General features: G+C 31.7%; 1 protein-coding gene across 1 annotated transcript in view; it reads left to right on the top strand.

The window, feature by feature from the left end:
- LOC113398692 (furin-like protease 2) overlaps nucleotides 1–16,043 on the top strand; it is a 66,262-nt gene that overhangs the window by 37,012 nt on the left and 13,207 nt on the right. Inside the window, exons 2-3 of the mRNA XM_026637556.2 lie at nucleotides 5,507–5,611; nucleotides 14,809–14,931. Coding sequence (XP_026493341.2) covers nucleotides 5,507–5,611; nucleotides 14,809–14,931 — 228 coding nt within the window. The remainder of the gene's footprint in view (nucleotides 1–5,506; nucleotides 5,612–14,808; nucleotides 14,932–16,043) is intronic.

The raw sequence follows: 16,043 nt of genomic DNA, 5'->3' as shown, positions 1-16,043 counted from the left end.
ATTAAAATTGCTATACATTTGACTTATTCCAAATAGAAATAACCATTTTAGGTCTTTCAATGATTAGACAAAGTTGAAGATCAAAGAATGCGATGTACATTGAATGATTTGATATTAAATTTTCGTGAATACTTTTTTAGTATATATATTAATAGCTGTGCGCAATTACGAATTTCTAGGAAAATTCTGACACAGAACTCGGTTGTCGCTCTGTCGCAACCAAAAATGTGCGGTCCGGTTCATCCATTAAATGTTAAATATGTTAATGTTTTTAGACATATTAATACTATATTTTTATTTATTTTACGTCATTTCTGTAATGGCTTTTTACGTGGTTTTTTTTTCAAAAACAGTGTATACTTATTTGACCGTGTAAGATATGACAATTCTAACGCGTTTCTACGCATCATTTTTGCTCCATATTTATTTTTCTCAGTGGTTTGAAAAGAATAATATATCGTTAGAGAACATGAGGTGGACTATGAGTATGAGACGTCCTCCTGAAAATAAGAAATCTGTAAAATCCTGTCATAGTAATAGCTTTCGCCGGCGGTTTTTCCGAACCGATACAACTCGGGGACCTTCAAAGAACGCACGCCTTTAAGAAGTCTTACACATTTATTAAAGTCGTGTTCCTGACGTTCTGCAAGCCCCAATGTGTTGCAGATGTCCATGGGCGGTGGTAATCACTCTCCATCAGATGAGCCTTCTCTTTTGCTGCCTATAAGTAAAAAAGTAAATAAAAAACAGTGCTCATATAAAGTATAAAACGAAGGTTTTATACATATTACATGTTTTGTAGTTTGGCGTGTGTTGATATCAATCGGCATACTTTTTATACAAAATAAATAAAAATCGCCATCTGTGATCTATTATCAAAATAAATTCTGAAACTTTGAACGAACATTGCCAAAGTACCGCATCTTTTGTCAACGCAAACATATAAATCAATTGTTTCGGTTCTTTCCAAGGAAAACATTAATCCGTTGAACAAATCGACGAAAAAAAAAAAAAACTGTAATCCTCTCGTAACAATCCAAAGCGTCCACTTAGACCCGAGTGTAAATATTTAATAACCGTCCCTTGTTATAATCTTTTTCTTTTTATCTTTCCTAACATCGATTGTGAGGAAAACTTTCTATCTATTTTATGTGTTTAATCTAGTTAAGTGTGTACATTCTTTAAAAATATACACAGTGTGTTCAAAGTTTTATAAGAGCTCTTGGCTATAATTAATTTGTTATATTCTTTTGTTTCATGGAATATGTCAGAATATATAAAACGATATAAATAGTGATTGCTTTGACCGTAAGTGTTTTATCGACACAATGTGTACACAATTTGTTGTTAGTATTAAAGTTTATAAAATGTTATTCTTATGTTCGAATCCATCCGGTAGTACTCCTGACTATCTAGAACTAATCTAGACAATTAAAGACGCGGAGAATTTTACACCGCACAAGTTTAAGCGTATCATTAAATGAACTTCATTCCCTAATTTCCACTGACATACACGAGGTTTACAAAAGACGACCAATAATTAATATTAGTAATTCCTTCGAAACGGGAATTCTCAGCATTGATCTCTAAATGATGCAACTATCAGATCTATTCGTTCATCTGTCATTATTTTAATATTAAATAAGTCATTTAAATTTTTTAGCACAGTGACCATTCGCAATTGCCCCTTGATTGCAATTCGCAATTTAGACAATTTGCGAAACTTGCAACGTTTGTTCATTCTGTATACGTTGCCAAAAATATTCCGTACCGTGCCAAAACGGCTGTTTACTACACACAGCTTGAATTAAAACATCTAAACGAATATAAATTGCTCAGTTCTGAGGTGACTTTAACGAGATTGTAAAATATTTACAACCAATATTGGTCTACTTTTAAAACATTGTATTTCAAACGAACTCGGTTATTCTGAATCTATGGGCATTATCCTGAGTGACAGAATGACTATGGACGTTTAAACGTAAACTGTTTAAACTTTACTTTAGTGGCTTCGTGCCCATTTGTGTAGGTATTATATGTTCTTACGCCAAACGGATAGAACTTACTATCGGTGTGAAAGGTGAGTGAGCTAGTTTAATTATTCACAAGGGTTATTATTTTAGTTACCAAGGTTGGTGTTGCATTGGCGATTTAAGGAATTCATGAGTTTTACATTGACAATGATTTGAATTTCACCTATCAATTTAAAATAAAAAATTACGATATGAATATTTTTAGACCTTGCCATTTCATTAGAATTTTTCTTTTCAGTAACTTAATATATTTTTATATTAGAAGCAGAATAAGTCTAATTTCCATACTTATAGGAAATCATGACATGCAAATGAAACACTAAAAATGATAAAAGATAATAAAACAAAATTAAAAACTACGTATGTGAAAATATATTACTTATATAAAAAATAATAAAATATAATTAATAAGTAATATTACAACTACAATGCTTCTAACATCTATATGATAATGAAGGGCCATTCTTTCAAGTAACACCCCTTGAAGGACACAATACAAATGTCCGTCTCGCATCTATGATTTCTTTGAGTACTTCTTTATATAAATTATTTATAACGACATATATCGATAAAACAATAATCCTCAAACTTTATCTACCTGGTAATAAAATATGCAGGTAAAAAAAAATACAAATTAAATATAAGATACAAAGGCAAAGACAAAACGTCTCTGGATATACAAATTTAACAGTTAAAAAAAGCGTAAATCTTTACAATAAATTTTTAAATCATCGATTCACTAAAAAAGTATTTTTAGTGAAATAAACGTGGAAAAGCATTTTCTTAATTAGTCACTCTTATAGAATTAACTATCCTTGGACGAATCTAGTTTAATATAAATTTATTAGGTACCCGTCCCGACTTGACACGGGTTAAATGAAATTTTTACTTCAAGATAAAATTAAAATTTTGTAAATATACATAAATAAATTACGAGTAAATATACAGCGATTTATATATTATAAAAGGCAGGGAATTTTATGACTGTATTATTTTAATGCACTCACCTGCCCCCACTAACATTCTTAGCTCATAAACTATGTCGAAACTTCTCATTGTTATTAAATCTTTTGGTTCAAATTTATTTATTTATTGAAATAGTTATACAATTAACTTATCACTAAAAATTAAAAATTAACAACTGATAGATAACATTCAAAGTGAAATGCGTCTTTAAAGTTTGAAAGGTGAATGAGCTAGTTTAATTAAAACTGTAAACAACATTGACATTCAAAAATATAAACCATACAAACCTGTATAAAACATAAAATCAAATTTTCATAACTAAATTATATAATAATTCAAATTAAGACATTACAAACATAAAATACTGTACAAAAGCAAATTAGGATATAAAAAATAGAAACAAAACTTAACGAACTATGATATCTTTGGAATGTTCAACAAAATTAGTTTTGTTATTATGAAAAATGTCAATATCGCCGTTAAATGGCAAGTCATTGAACAAATTCATGAGTTTGTTTTGTCTTATTAGGTGCATATTTACGTAAATTTGTTTTGGAGGATATAGTGCAAAGGGATTTTTTATTTTTACTTCTAAGAATAGTATGAGGAACTGCTAAGTTTAATGCTTTTTTAAATTATATTTACATTAACAGCTTGTAAATTTCCCCCTGCTGTGCTAAGGCCTCGTCTCCCTTCGAAGAGAAGATTTAGATCATATTCCAACACGCTGCTCCTATGCGGGTTGGTGGATACACATGTGGCAGAATTTCGTTGAAATTAGACACATGCAGATTTCCTCACGATGTTTTCCTTCACCACCGAGCACGTGATGAATCATAAACACAAATTAAGCACATGAAAAATCAGTCGTGCTTGCCTGGATTTGAACTCGCAATCATCGGTTAAGATTCACTCGTTCTAACCACCAGTCCATCTCTGCTGTTAAACAGCTGCTGCTTGGCTGCTGGTAATTCAGTAAAATTGTGTTAATAGTAATTTGTTATTATTTATGATGATCAGACATTATCACGTGACTCAATAAATTGGTTTATTATAATCATAAACAAATCAATTATATCTTATGTTCATTAATAATATACGCTATTTGGAAATATACAAATCTCTCTTACAAAGATTATCGTGTATATTTTATGTTGTCGTAAAAGCGTTTTCTGAGAAAGCGTCACTATCACATGAATATAATAAATTATATCTGCTAAAATTGAAGCCTTAACCAATTTCCCTTTTGCTTGTAGTTACACTGGTCCTGCCACACGAAAAGACAGAGTGGGTACCTCAGGTTTTTTAATGGGTATTGTTGTTGATACACATACCCCTCAATTCAGGCAGCGGGAATGGGAGTCTAAGAGTTCGTCCAGCGAAAAAAAAATTACATAGCCCACTCTCCCACCAAACCGGAGCACAACTATACTAAGTTTTGCTAATTGCCGGAAAAATATCTGATGACTGGCTTGTATCTACGCAGCAGGCTTGCAAAGCCAACAAAGCCATCAGGAAGTAAAACGTAAAATTCAAACCTCAGCATCAATAAGCAATACGTAAAAGGCAGCTACCTCTTTCTCGTTCAGTTCATTATTCTCATACAAAAAAGAAAGATCTTTTACATGATACTCATTTAGATACAAAATCCCTCCCATAATAATTAATATAGTTTACTAGAATATATTGTATGTATTATATCACGATAGGACTGAAACCACCACAACCGGTACCAACAATTTTATTAAAAAAATCAAGAAATTAAGAAAAAATAATCAGTCTATCTCCATCTCATTGCTACTACTGTCGAGAGTATTTACTTGGAATTTTTTGACATATTTTCTCATCGGCGGTGAAAACCGACATGAATAATTTCTTTCCAATATTTGATAATTATAATAAATAATAATAGTAGCAATTGCTACTTGATTGCGATTCGCCATTAAGACAATTTCGCGAAGCTTGCAACGGTTTTTCATTCCGTATGTATGCGCTTTGCCAAAAATGTTCTGTACCGTGCCAAAACGACTTCTGTTTACTACAGCTTGAATTAAAATGTCTAAACCAAGATAAATCGCTAGGTTATTATGTCTGTTTTAACGTGGTAATTATACACAATAAAATTCTCTACTATGGCCATCTGGTTTTTTCGGGAATAATTAATACAATTAGGGTCTCCAGATGTGGTTTATATTTTATAACATCTCTCTTCCTTTGTGTAATTATGATCTTTTTATCCTCACAGACCATTTTACATTACACACATTAACAGCCTGTAAATGTCCCACTGCTGGGCTAAGGCCTCCTCTCCCATTGAGGAGAAGGCTTGGAGCCTATTCCGCCACGGTGCTCCAATGCAGGTTTCCTCACAATAATTTCCTTCACCACCATAAAAATTCAGTGGTACTTGCCTGGGTTTGAACACGAAATCATCGGTTATGATGCACGCGTGACCAAGCGTCTATGAATAAATGAGTTTTTTCTAAATTCGCATATTTTTGTTACAGATCGGGAACCTGAAACATTTCTACTTATTCTCACATCCACATCTGAGTAAGAGATCTGTAAACGCAAGCAAAGATTATGAAGTACGACTGAAAAATGATCCTCAGGTAAGTAATCAGTACCAATTATACTTCAGGGATAAAAACGACTTATAATGACTATTTATTGAAGAAGTGGATGATACTAGTGAAAATAATATCTAATATATTTATTTGGTCAACCTTATGACCTCGCTGGTAATCTATATTTATATAAAATAGCGTGTCCTGACTGACTGAGTCATCATCGCCGAGCGTAAACTATTAAAGTTGGGGCTATGAAATTTGATGACTAGGATCGTTTTGTTGAGTAAACACCTACTAAGGAAGGAATTTCGGAAATTCTACCCCCGAGGGAGTGAAATAGAGGTTGAAAGTTTGTTTGAAAGTCCGTAATTTTTTAAGTTACATGATACTTTATTTTTGGTTTACTCATTAAAAATGAGTAGATGTATATTTAAGAGATTTTTAATATTTCACACTAAGGGGTGAAATACACACCAATGTGATATACAAAGAGGTTTTAAATTAACGTAATATTTTAAGTTAATCTGTAAATAGATTCAATTTCCACGCGAGTAAAGCCGCGGGTAACAGCTTGTCTTGTATTCCGGACGGATGTACCTACAATAATATGTATATATATATGTGGATTTGTCAGATATTGCATTTGAAATATAATTAATTATGGAAAAAAAGTTGAGCTTCATATTTAATGTTTACATTTGTAAACAAATTACAATGTGGATCGCAAGGGATTCAAATGCAATTTATATATAATTAGTTTGTGGACTATTTTTATTTATTTTTCAAATAATTCCGGTATAATTAAAATATAGTTTTTGTTTTGTTATTTAAACACACTTAGAGGTAGGGTTTTTTGCAGGCCATCTAGTGAGCTCCAGTTGGAAGGGTTAGTGAGCCAGTGTAACTACAGGCACAAGGGAAATAACATTTTAGTTTCCTTAGTTATTGGTGCATTGGCGATTTAAGGAATCATTAATATTTTTTTACATATGGCTCATTTGTCCGTCTGCCAAAATTAAAAAAAAAAAAGATAGGAGAATGTTATTTACAATTGTAGATAAGTATTTATTTTATAGTTCTCTAATACTTATCGAAGACAACATTATTTTACATGATTACAAATTCCGAATTTAACCTGTATCAATTTTAATTCGTTCATATTGACATGCCTGTATGCACGTGTCTATCTAAATACGCGTGCATGTGCAAATAACATTCCCCACAAACCTATGCGAGCAACATTATAAATCTTAAACTGTATTTATTCATATAAATATGAATTTAATTTTTTTTTTCTATTTGCTCTCAAAGTTGAACATTTAAATACGAAATAAAAGTATCTTCAGACCGCTACAATACTATCCATTTAGTATGTTTTCATTGCTTTGTAGCTATAAAGTTTTATTATGTCTTTAGTATCCAACGTCGTTGTATAAGAAATTATTGTCATAAAAATATGAAAAGAAATCGTTGATGAAAAATATATTACTGGTAAAAAAAATCCATACGTATTGTATTTTTATTTTGTCTAATACTTTTATAATATTTATCCCTCTAACTATGATAATAAATGACAGATTTCAAGTGTAGGATTTACGAGAGGCGGGACACTGCTTCAAAGCGTTGAAATAAATTTCTAAGTGGCAATAGCGTGTTATCGAATCTAGGACCTCAGGTTCTGAAGCATTAATCTGCAGAAAGGCACTTACTAGTAACAATCAAAGATATCCTGGTCTACGTGGACTTCTTATTTTTAATATCTTCAACTAGCTTTTGCTTGCGGCCTCGCTCGCGTTGTAGGTTAGTCGTCAATGTGTTAGACACAAAAAAGGTACCCTATGTCGTTCATTGAACTTCAAGTTTGCTTCACACTGAATTACATCAAATTCCGTTTATTAAAGACAGACAGAGTTACTTTCGCATCAGTAATATAAGTAAAGATTCATGAGTCCATTTTGAACAAATACATTAAATATTTATCAGGGATAAAATGTATCATCGTAGTGATTAACATTAATTAATGTCATTCAAAAATAATGGAAAATCTATGAATAATATTTGTGGATACGACCGTGATATATATATATATATATATATTTATATTGGTATATCTCTTTCAGATTAATCGACTTCCACGCCGTTTCATCGACTACCATGAAAGTTATTACGTTTATCAATTTTTTTATGACGTAGGCTTTTATATTTATTTTAATAACTTTGTAGTAAAATGCCGCTAAATAGCATATCAGATTGTATACTGTTCAAGCGATCGCCATAATAAATGATAGGTGTACACAAGCCTTACAGTTTTGCAACGTCGGCCGGATTTTGCTCAATATATATGTGTATATAGATATATTCATCGCGGAATCTCCAAAACGATAAGTCTGATCGACTTGAAATTTAGTTTATACTTAGGAGACGTAGACGATCATCAGAAGATGAAAGAAATTTAGAAGTTCCAACGTATGAGTAAAATTTGTACGAAATCGAGACGGATAATTATTATATTATGTAATATGTACTGTCCGTCCGTAATCTACATCAGGTGTGTCAGGGAATTAAAATTATGAGACGCATGCACTCTGAATGTCAATTTCGTAATGACTGGGGAAAAATCTATTGGAAAACTCCAAATCGTGGTTAATATTGACAATTTTTCGTCAGAAAGCAGAAATCCCATTGAGTCATTTATTTATTTATTTCAAGTGAATATACATTTTATTTATATTGTACTGTATTAAGAACGATCTAACAAAAACCCTATTGGATTTATCCGTACATCGGTATTCGTTGTCAACACTTATAGACTTAAAACTATACAATAATAACAAAATAAAATATAAAAAAAACAAAAAATTGGTACATAGCAAATAAATAATGTTACAATTAGTTGTTTTTACATTTATTTACAATTTTAAATTGTATGGCAGACTGTTCAAAAATGCTGGTATAAGGTATTCTAAGGTCTGCCTACCGTAGGTATTATTACACCGGGGGACAATAAGTTTCGAGTTTGTTACATTTCGTGTTATTGAGATATCAGTCAATGTTCGTAAGTCTTGTTTAAAGTCGTTTTGTATCAGCAATGTATGTTTAAGTTTATCGTGTATTGGCATGATTCGACAATAAGAGAATAGTTGATGATAATTACTTTCAAAATAGCTAATATGTAATATTACACGGAATATAGAAATAATAGGGTTGTTTTTGGTTCCTTTAGACTAGATAAGTTAAATGACACTGAGTCGGGATATAAAGTTAGGATTATTTTTCAACAAAATGTCAGGTGTTATTTTTATTGTCAAATTGTATGTATTTATGTATATTTAATAAAACGACACTATTTTAGATTGGAATAATTAAACGCTTATTTAATATTAAATTATATACATTAGCTATTTACTATGTGCATACGAAGCCTTATTTTCTTAAAAATCTTAACTTTGAACATGATTTTGACGTATGCAGTATTTCGATATCGTTTTTTTGTGTTCTACAATCCAGTTATGATGACATACTCGTATAAAAATATAGTATTTTATTCTGATACAAGCCAATATTCGGGCCAACAAATTCCCGGCACAAAAGACAAAAACCGTGAAGAGGAAACGTGACTAGTGATTGGGAAGGTTGTTATTTATGTACGAATAATTGAGATGGTTCACATTCGTCAGCCAGATGCCAGATTACCTTGACTTACAGAGAACTAAAGAGACTTAAAGTTTTTTCAATATGTTACTGAAACAAGCCTGTGTTCATAAATATTTTTTCGATCTATATATTGAGATAATTCCAAGGAAATTCTGTAGAGTTGTTTCAAATTCATTTGAGAATTAAACCCGCTGCTGCTTACAGTTGCGTCGGTTTTAATAGAATGTGTAACTGAGGCTTGACATATGGTCCCGTAGCATTCGTCCCAGCTTGACTCGGTCACACGGCTGAGTCCGATTCCTACTATTTAAATCACAAACATGTTTCTCGATTTGAATTCGAATGGAAAGTCCGAAGATACCTGTATGTATATTAGTCATAGACTTACTCATCTTTCATAAACAAACTTTCTTTCACAGCAATACGATTAAATATTTCTATTTAACTGCAATGACAATTTTTGTAGAATTATTAAAAATAGCTTATCTAAATTTTATCACCAATTAAGAATAATAATGTGAATCAAATTATGAACTAAAATTTAATTTAATCTACGACATTGAGTAAAATATTCGATCCTCAAGTATGTCAAAGTCATGTTGGCTAATTTTATACAGTTGTCATGTCATGATTCGATTATTCGATGTTAACCGAATGCAACGGGTCCCAACTCTGCAGCATGTAGCCACTAGAGATTACTAGTTGGTATCTGGCTGTATGCTGACTCGGTCACTAAAACTATTGTTGAACGGTCAAACATACGTTATTCATATTTGGAGCTCTAACTTTCCGCAAGTTTTTACCAAAAAACTGGTATATGTTTGCTTAAAAAATAACGGAAGCAAATCCGGACAAAGGTTATGTGATTTGCGCAGTATTTTTAGGATTTCTTCGATACTATTCAATTGTATTCTGATCACTCACTACCTGTCCGATTCTATTTTCGAGATTTCGAGAAATTTAATGGACAAAGACCCATCTTTCCGATCCCCAGATCGTCCATGTTTTGTAAGTAATTAGACAACATTATTATGAATAATGCTTTCTGTTGAGATGGGTATGTGAAGTGAAAAATAAAAATGACTACGTATAAAATTAGATTGTGTACAAGTAGTTGAGTATAAGACTGCAAAAAATTCAGAGGGAAAAAACCAATATCACGGAGGCAATCTTCGTAACACTATTCAAGGGAAACTAATCGTTGTAAGCTGATGTTATAGTTACATTTTCTTTTATACCAAGTTCATGTAAGGGGTATGAAATGAGACAATTAACTCATAGCTGCGTTGTGAAATTGCTTCGACTTAGTTCACTTAACTTGCTAATGTACTCCTAATAGAATCATCGGAACATGGCATTGCACATCACTGTCCTGGAAGATCAAAGGCATCTTCGTCTAGGGCTTATTTTTCTATTATCGAACATAATTTAGGGATAAGCCCACAAAGTAGATCAAATAAACAATGAATCTAATCTAATCCATAATATTAAAACTATTAAATAGGTACAATAATGAAAACATGAAATTACAACAAAAAGTTATTAATTGGAAAAATAGATGAACAATCATTACTTTCAACAAACCGTTGCTTCTAAGAAAAATATTTCGATTTAAACCTCTTGTTGTTGATTGGTGTACAAGTTTATTCGACACGTTGAGGTACTCTCAGGATATTACTTCCTCAAAACAGTCTGTCAAATATAGTGATATATTATAATAATATATTTATTATCCGCTACTTCTCCTACGCTGGGCTTCGCTCATCTGAGCCTAGCTCAAGGTGTGAGATTTATATTGCACTTGACCCCATACTCTTCAGCAGCGCGACGTTATCTCGATTGCCGTTCTTCTCAGGGCATATCCTATCTATCGCACCCTAGCCTGATTTTCTAATAAGATGTCATGAAAACAAATATAATCTTGGAATAGGACCTCAATAGATCGATTTGCATAGAAATTGCACGATATAATGCAGTCGTACCAATAATTATGAGTTTACAATGTAATCTTCTAATGGATCTGACTTTTTAAATACTTTATTAGCTGATTAATAATATACTATATTTGATACTCAATTTTCGATTCCGTATATTTTAGACAGCTTTAATTGTTATTAAGGTGTTTTTTTATTTAAGTTAGGGAGAGATGTATTACGTCCACTTCGACACCATTAAAGCCTATATCGACGTTATTTTAAAACAATAAATGGAACGGATGAAATGAATGGAACTTCTTGCGCTTATTATTTGGTTTTTCGTTTACTGTTACACAATCAAATTTAATCAGCGTACCGTGGCAATCGTTTCCACTAAGGGAGTATTTCCATAAATCAGTTCATAAAAATTTTGTTTGAATAAATCTCTCTCCAGTTTAATGAATAAAAATGATATTTGGAAATCGTTTGGGGTAGAGAAATAAATTTATGAATAAGTTTTTTCTCCGATTTATCAGAAATCGATTTTTAACAATGCTTTTCAGAAAGAATATTCTACTCATTTACCAATTATAAGGTTGATGGTACATTTAAAGCACCTAAAAAGCCGTAAGTCCTGCGACTGGATTCTTTCCTAGCTTGTTCTAATATTATATTAAAAGAGTGACGGAATAGAGAATACTCTTGGACATATGAGTGTGTGTATACGTCATCAATATAAAGATGACTTTCTCAGCTTCAGGTTGAGGATACTATGATCATAGCCATACTATGTAATAGAGCCTTGTGCTAGTCCGTTTGGGTAGGTACCGACCACTCATAATAGAATCTATCGCCAAGTATCAGTACTTAGTATTGTTGTGTTCCGATACTAGAAGCATCAGGAACATAACATCGTAGTTCACAAGGTCATTGAACTATTTTATAAAAAAGAATCTTCATGTCAGTTTTAAACAATAACTGTTCTATGATAGAACGCATAGAGTGCGCACAAAAAGCATTTAGTTTTTGTTAAGAAATAATAGTCAGACCTAATAGGGCACAACTTATAGCCTAGTAATAATTGTGCGAATACCACGAGCATTAGTTTGTAGAATGTTCTCGAAAGATTAAAACATTTTTATTTTTAAGTTTATTTTAAATTGCAAAGCTCTGAAATATATTTACCTACAATATAAGTTTAATGCACTCTTGGGAGTTGATATTCGTAAAATCTTCAAACATCTCTGCCCCTTACATACTTGATAAGATTTATAGCCAAGTGGATAAATTTACCTTGACACCCCACGTCGTCTCTTCGAAGTTGATTTTTGGAAAATCAATTTTTTTTCTACTTTATAATGTAAAGCACCTTATGCCATGTTTTTTTTTTAATTGAATTTTTATTCAATATAAAGAACAATCCTTTTAAATATAGAAAATTAGTATAGATTTTTGCTAGAACTTTGTATGATAAGTACCTAATCAATTAAAATATATTCGAGCAGAGATAGAGGCCCAGAACACCTTAATTTAAACCAGATATTCTGGGTTCAAACTAGTTCTACTGAATTTTCATAATCCTTAATGTATGTTTATTATACATCTCGTGTTTGATAATACAGAACAACACATTGAAAAAAATTCACGTGTTGAATTAAAAGTCTACCACGTGTGTATTCACCAAATCGTATTGAATGAGCTCCAACCCTTTTAAAATGAGAAGAAGTAGCAACAGTCCAGCCCAAGTATATCTACAGGCTGTTAATTTAATATACTTCTAATGAATTAAACTTATTCCAAAAAACTATAAACGCGAACTCCTCTTGGAATGGCACTAACAGTTTATGGGGTACTGTGGCGTTTAATTTATTGGCTAGCGCTATCAATTTGGTAATTATTTATGAAAGTACGTTTCCGAACAACGCAACATATTCGTCGTATAAACTTAACTGACCAATGAAATTCGTTTATCAGTCCCCTTTACTATAGTCAACTTTATTTGTTACGTTTTGTGACAAACATACATTTTTAGGTTATCGAATGGAGTCGTTTGCGGTGAATTATTGTGAGTAAATAAGATAAAAGTAATATTAAATCTTAGATGTTACAAACACAATGGTAGATAATTCTAATAAATATATTTATTTAAACAACATATTTATACTATCTATTTACATATTGTAACCGATACTCTCGCATAAAAGACAAAGAGTTAAAGCGATTGCGTTGAATTCTCTTTATTAAATAGTTTCTTTGCTAATTTTTAATAAAATATCGCCAAAACGTTTGACTCGAATTTTTAAGTCAAATAGATTTCATATTCAAAGCGAATTCAGATAAAAATTGCTGAAGATGTAGGGTGTCCGAACAAAAGTCGCGTCTGGACTCAAACGCATCTGTTTGAATTTGCAGATCAAAAACGGTCACAAAGATTTTTACAATAGTCGTAAAAACGCTTTTGAATACGATAAATGAAATTATAAGAACGGTTAAATATTTGGAAATGGAATATTAAAAAGAATCTTTCTAATTTAATTTTGTTCAGGATTCATTTTTATTTTGAGTAAATATTGAACATTAATTATCTGATAGGAACATTTTTTTAAGGATCATTTATAAGCGGTGTTACCACATAATACCTGGTTGGTCTAGTAGTAGTGGTTTTACTATACATATATATAGTGGTCTCGACTTCAAATCCCGTGTCTGGGCACTAACTGGCTGTCAGTTTTGCTGTCAACAAATTCTTAGTATCAGTCCAGAGTAATGAAGCAGACAGTGTTTCACTCCTCTGACTCAGAATGGACATAAAACCATTAGTACTGTGCTTGATTTCTCTCCGTTTGTATCAGATTATTGTCTCATAAATTTTGACATTGAAGAAATCATCTCTAATACTTTGTACTCTTTACTTAAACACACACAACTTTGAAATTTATTCTTTCGAAAATTACTAACAGGGCATATAAACTTAGATGAATTGTTCGCAACTAATCCGAAACAAATATTAAGTCTGTACATTGTATGTTATCAGAAGTATTTCATTCGAAACCTAACGATTTCAAGCGCGTGACCACCATGAATAAAATCTACAATTGCACATACTTTTTCAACGTCAGTTGCACCAACTTTACGCTTATAGATTTTATTCCACTTAAATATTTATGCAGAATATTCGCTTTTTGAAAATCGAACCGTATATTAAGGCTCTTTGAATTCCGCTGGGAAGTTAAATATCTCAAGCATTTAAAGTAAAACTTTCTTCATTGTACTTAAGTGTAAGCTAACTTTAATTTATAAACGCAACTAACGTTTAGTTTAAGTGTAAAATAATTAAAAACTAAATGATTTTTATAGTTCTTTGACACGACCAAGAAAGCCCATAATCCACTTTAATAATAACGTTGAATTTTATTACGTCGTCAATGCACAACGAACCTTGGGAACTAAGATGTTTTATCCCTGGCCTGTAAATTACAGGTTAATACAGTGTAATTACACTGGCGTATTCACCCTTTAAACTAGAACACGATAATACTAAGAATTACTGTTTAGCGATATAGAATATATGATATGTGGGTAGATACCTACCCAGACCTACCTTTAGGGGAAGGTAAAACATATAACGTCTGGTAAATTCAGGTCTTAATATTTTTATTCGTTTCACAGGTGAGATGGGTTATGCAGCAGCGCGAGTTGAGAAGAGTGAAGAGAGACCAACGTCCTCGGCACGTGATGCGTCAGTCGCCGCTGTCATTTCCAGATCCTCTATTTAAGGAGCAGTGGTACCTGGTAAGTATTTTAGTAAAACAGATTATAATTTATACAGAAAATAGCTAACGGTATCGTTTTTATACAGCACTTTGAACTTAACCGATGAATGGTTATGGTTCAAATTCGAAAAGCGCAACTGATTTTTTTTATGAATAAACATTTGCCATAGACTTTCTTACAATTTAATGTAGTTTTTGTTCAATAATTAATAACATTTGATAAAACTAAGGTATAATGGATTAAGAACTTCTATACGCTGGCGATTTAGCATTACTATCAACGAGTCTTGGTAAGCAGTGAGTTAAAAGTCTACTTGTGATCAGTCATGAAGGAAAATGTTTTGAAATGAAAGCAAACAAACATGGTCAGATAAACGTTTGCCAAAGAAAAACAACGGAGATTAATATGCTCTCAAGATTTTAAAGCGTGATCTCCAGTTAATATCCTCTTTTTCCTTTAACTATGTCATCTTAGTTCTTCAAGTTGCATTTAAAAGGTAAATATTAAGAGGATGAAATAAAATATAAAATTCTTATATTAAAAATGGTAGAGCTCAGTCGAGAGTAAATAATATAAGATAAGACGATAAATATCCCATAGAATGACGCTCCAACAAGAGCAGACGTTACAGAAAAAGATATTGAAAATGATCTTTCTTTTTCAACATACTATCTCAAAATATATCGTCCGATTTTTATTAATAATTTATTATTTATTTTTTAAGTTAAATTAATATTCAAATAACGTTATTTTGCTAAACATTAAACGTTTGTTAGCGTACACCAATATCCAATAGTCACTGGCACTGTCAAAATTAAAATCTATTTAAGTATCATCAATGCGTCAAAAGTACGATCAAATAATTTGTGAGGGTTATGTCTGAGGTCGAATTTCGAACTCGTCATTTCTAATTTTGGCTGCAGTGATCGTTCTCAATGGAGAATAGTTAACTTCACAATATATATTTAAGTACATAAGATACTACACTATACCTGACAGTACACTATATCCTGACAAGTGCACTATCTATTCGCTCACTATTATAATCCAATAGGATGGCAAATCCGACACGAAAAAGTTCAGAGCATTAGTGCCATAATACTTCGAAGCAGGGATTACACCCAGGAGCT

The sequence above is a fragment of the Vanessa tameamea genome, chromosome 14 (assembly GCF_037043105.1).
Source record: "Vanessa tameamea isolate UH-Manoa-2023 chromosome 14, ilVanTame1 primary haplotype, whole genome shotgun sequence".
Taxonomy (NCBI): Eukaryota; Metazoa; Arthropoda; class Insecta; order Lepidoptera; family Nymphalidae; genus Vanessa; species Vanessa tameamea.
This window is presented reverse-complemented; position numbering and strand designations above follow the sequence as displayed.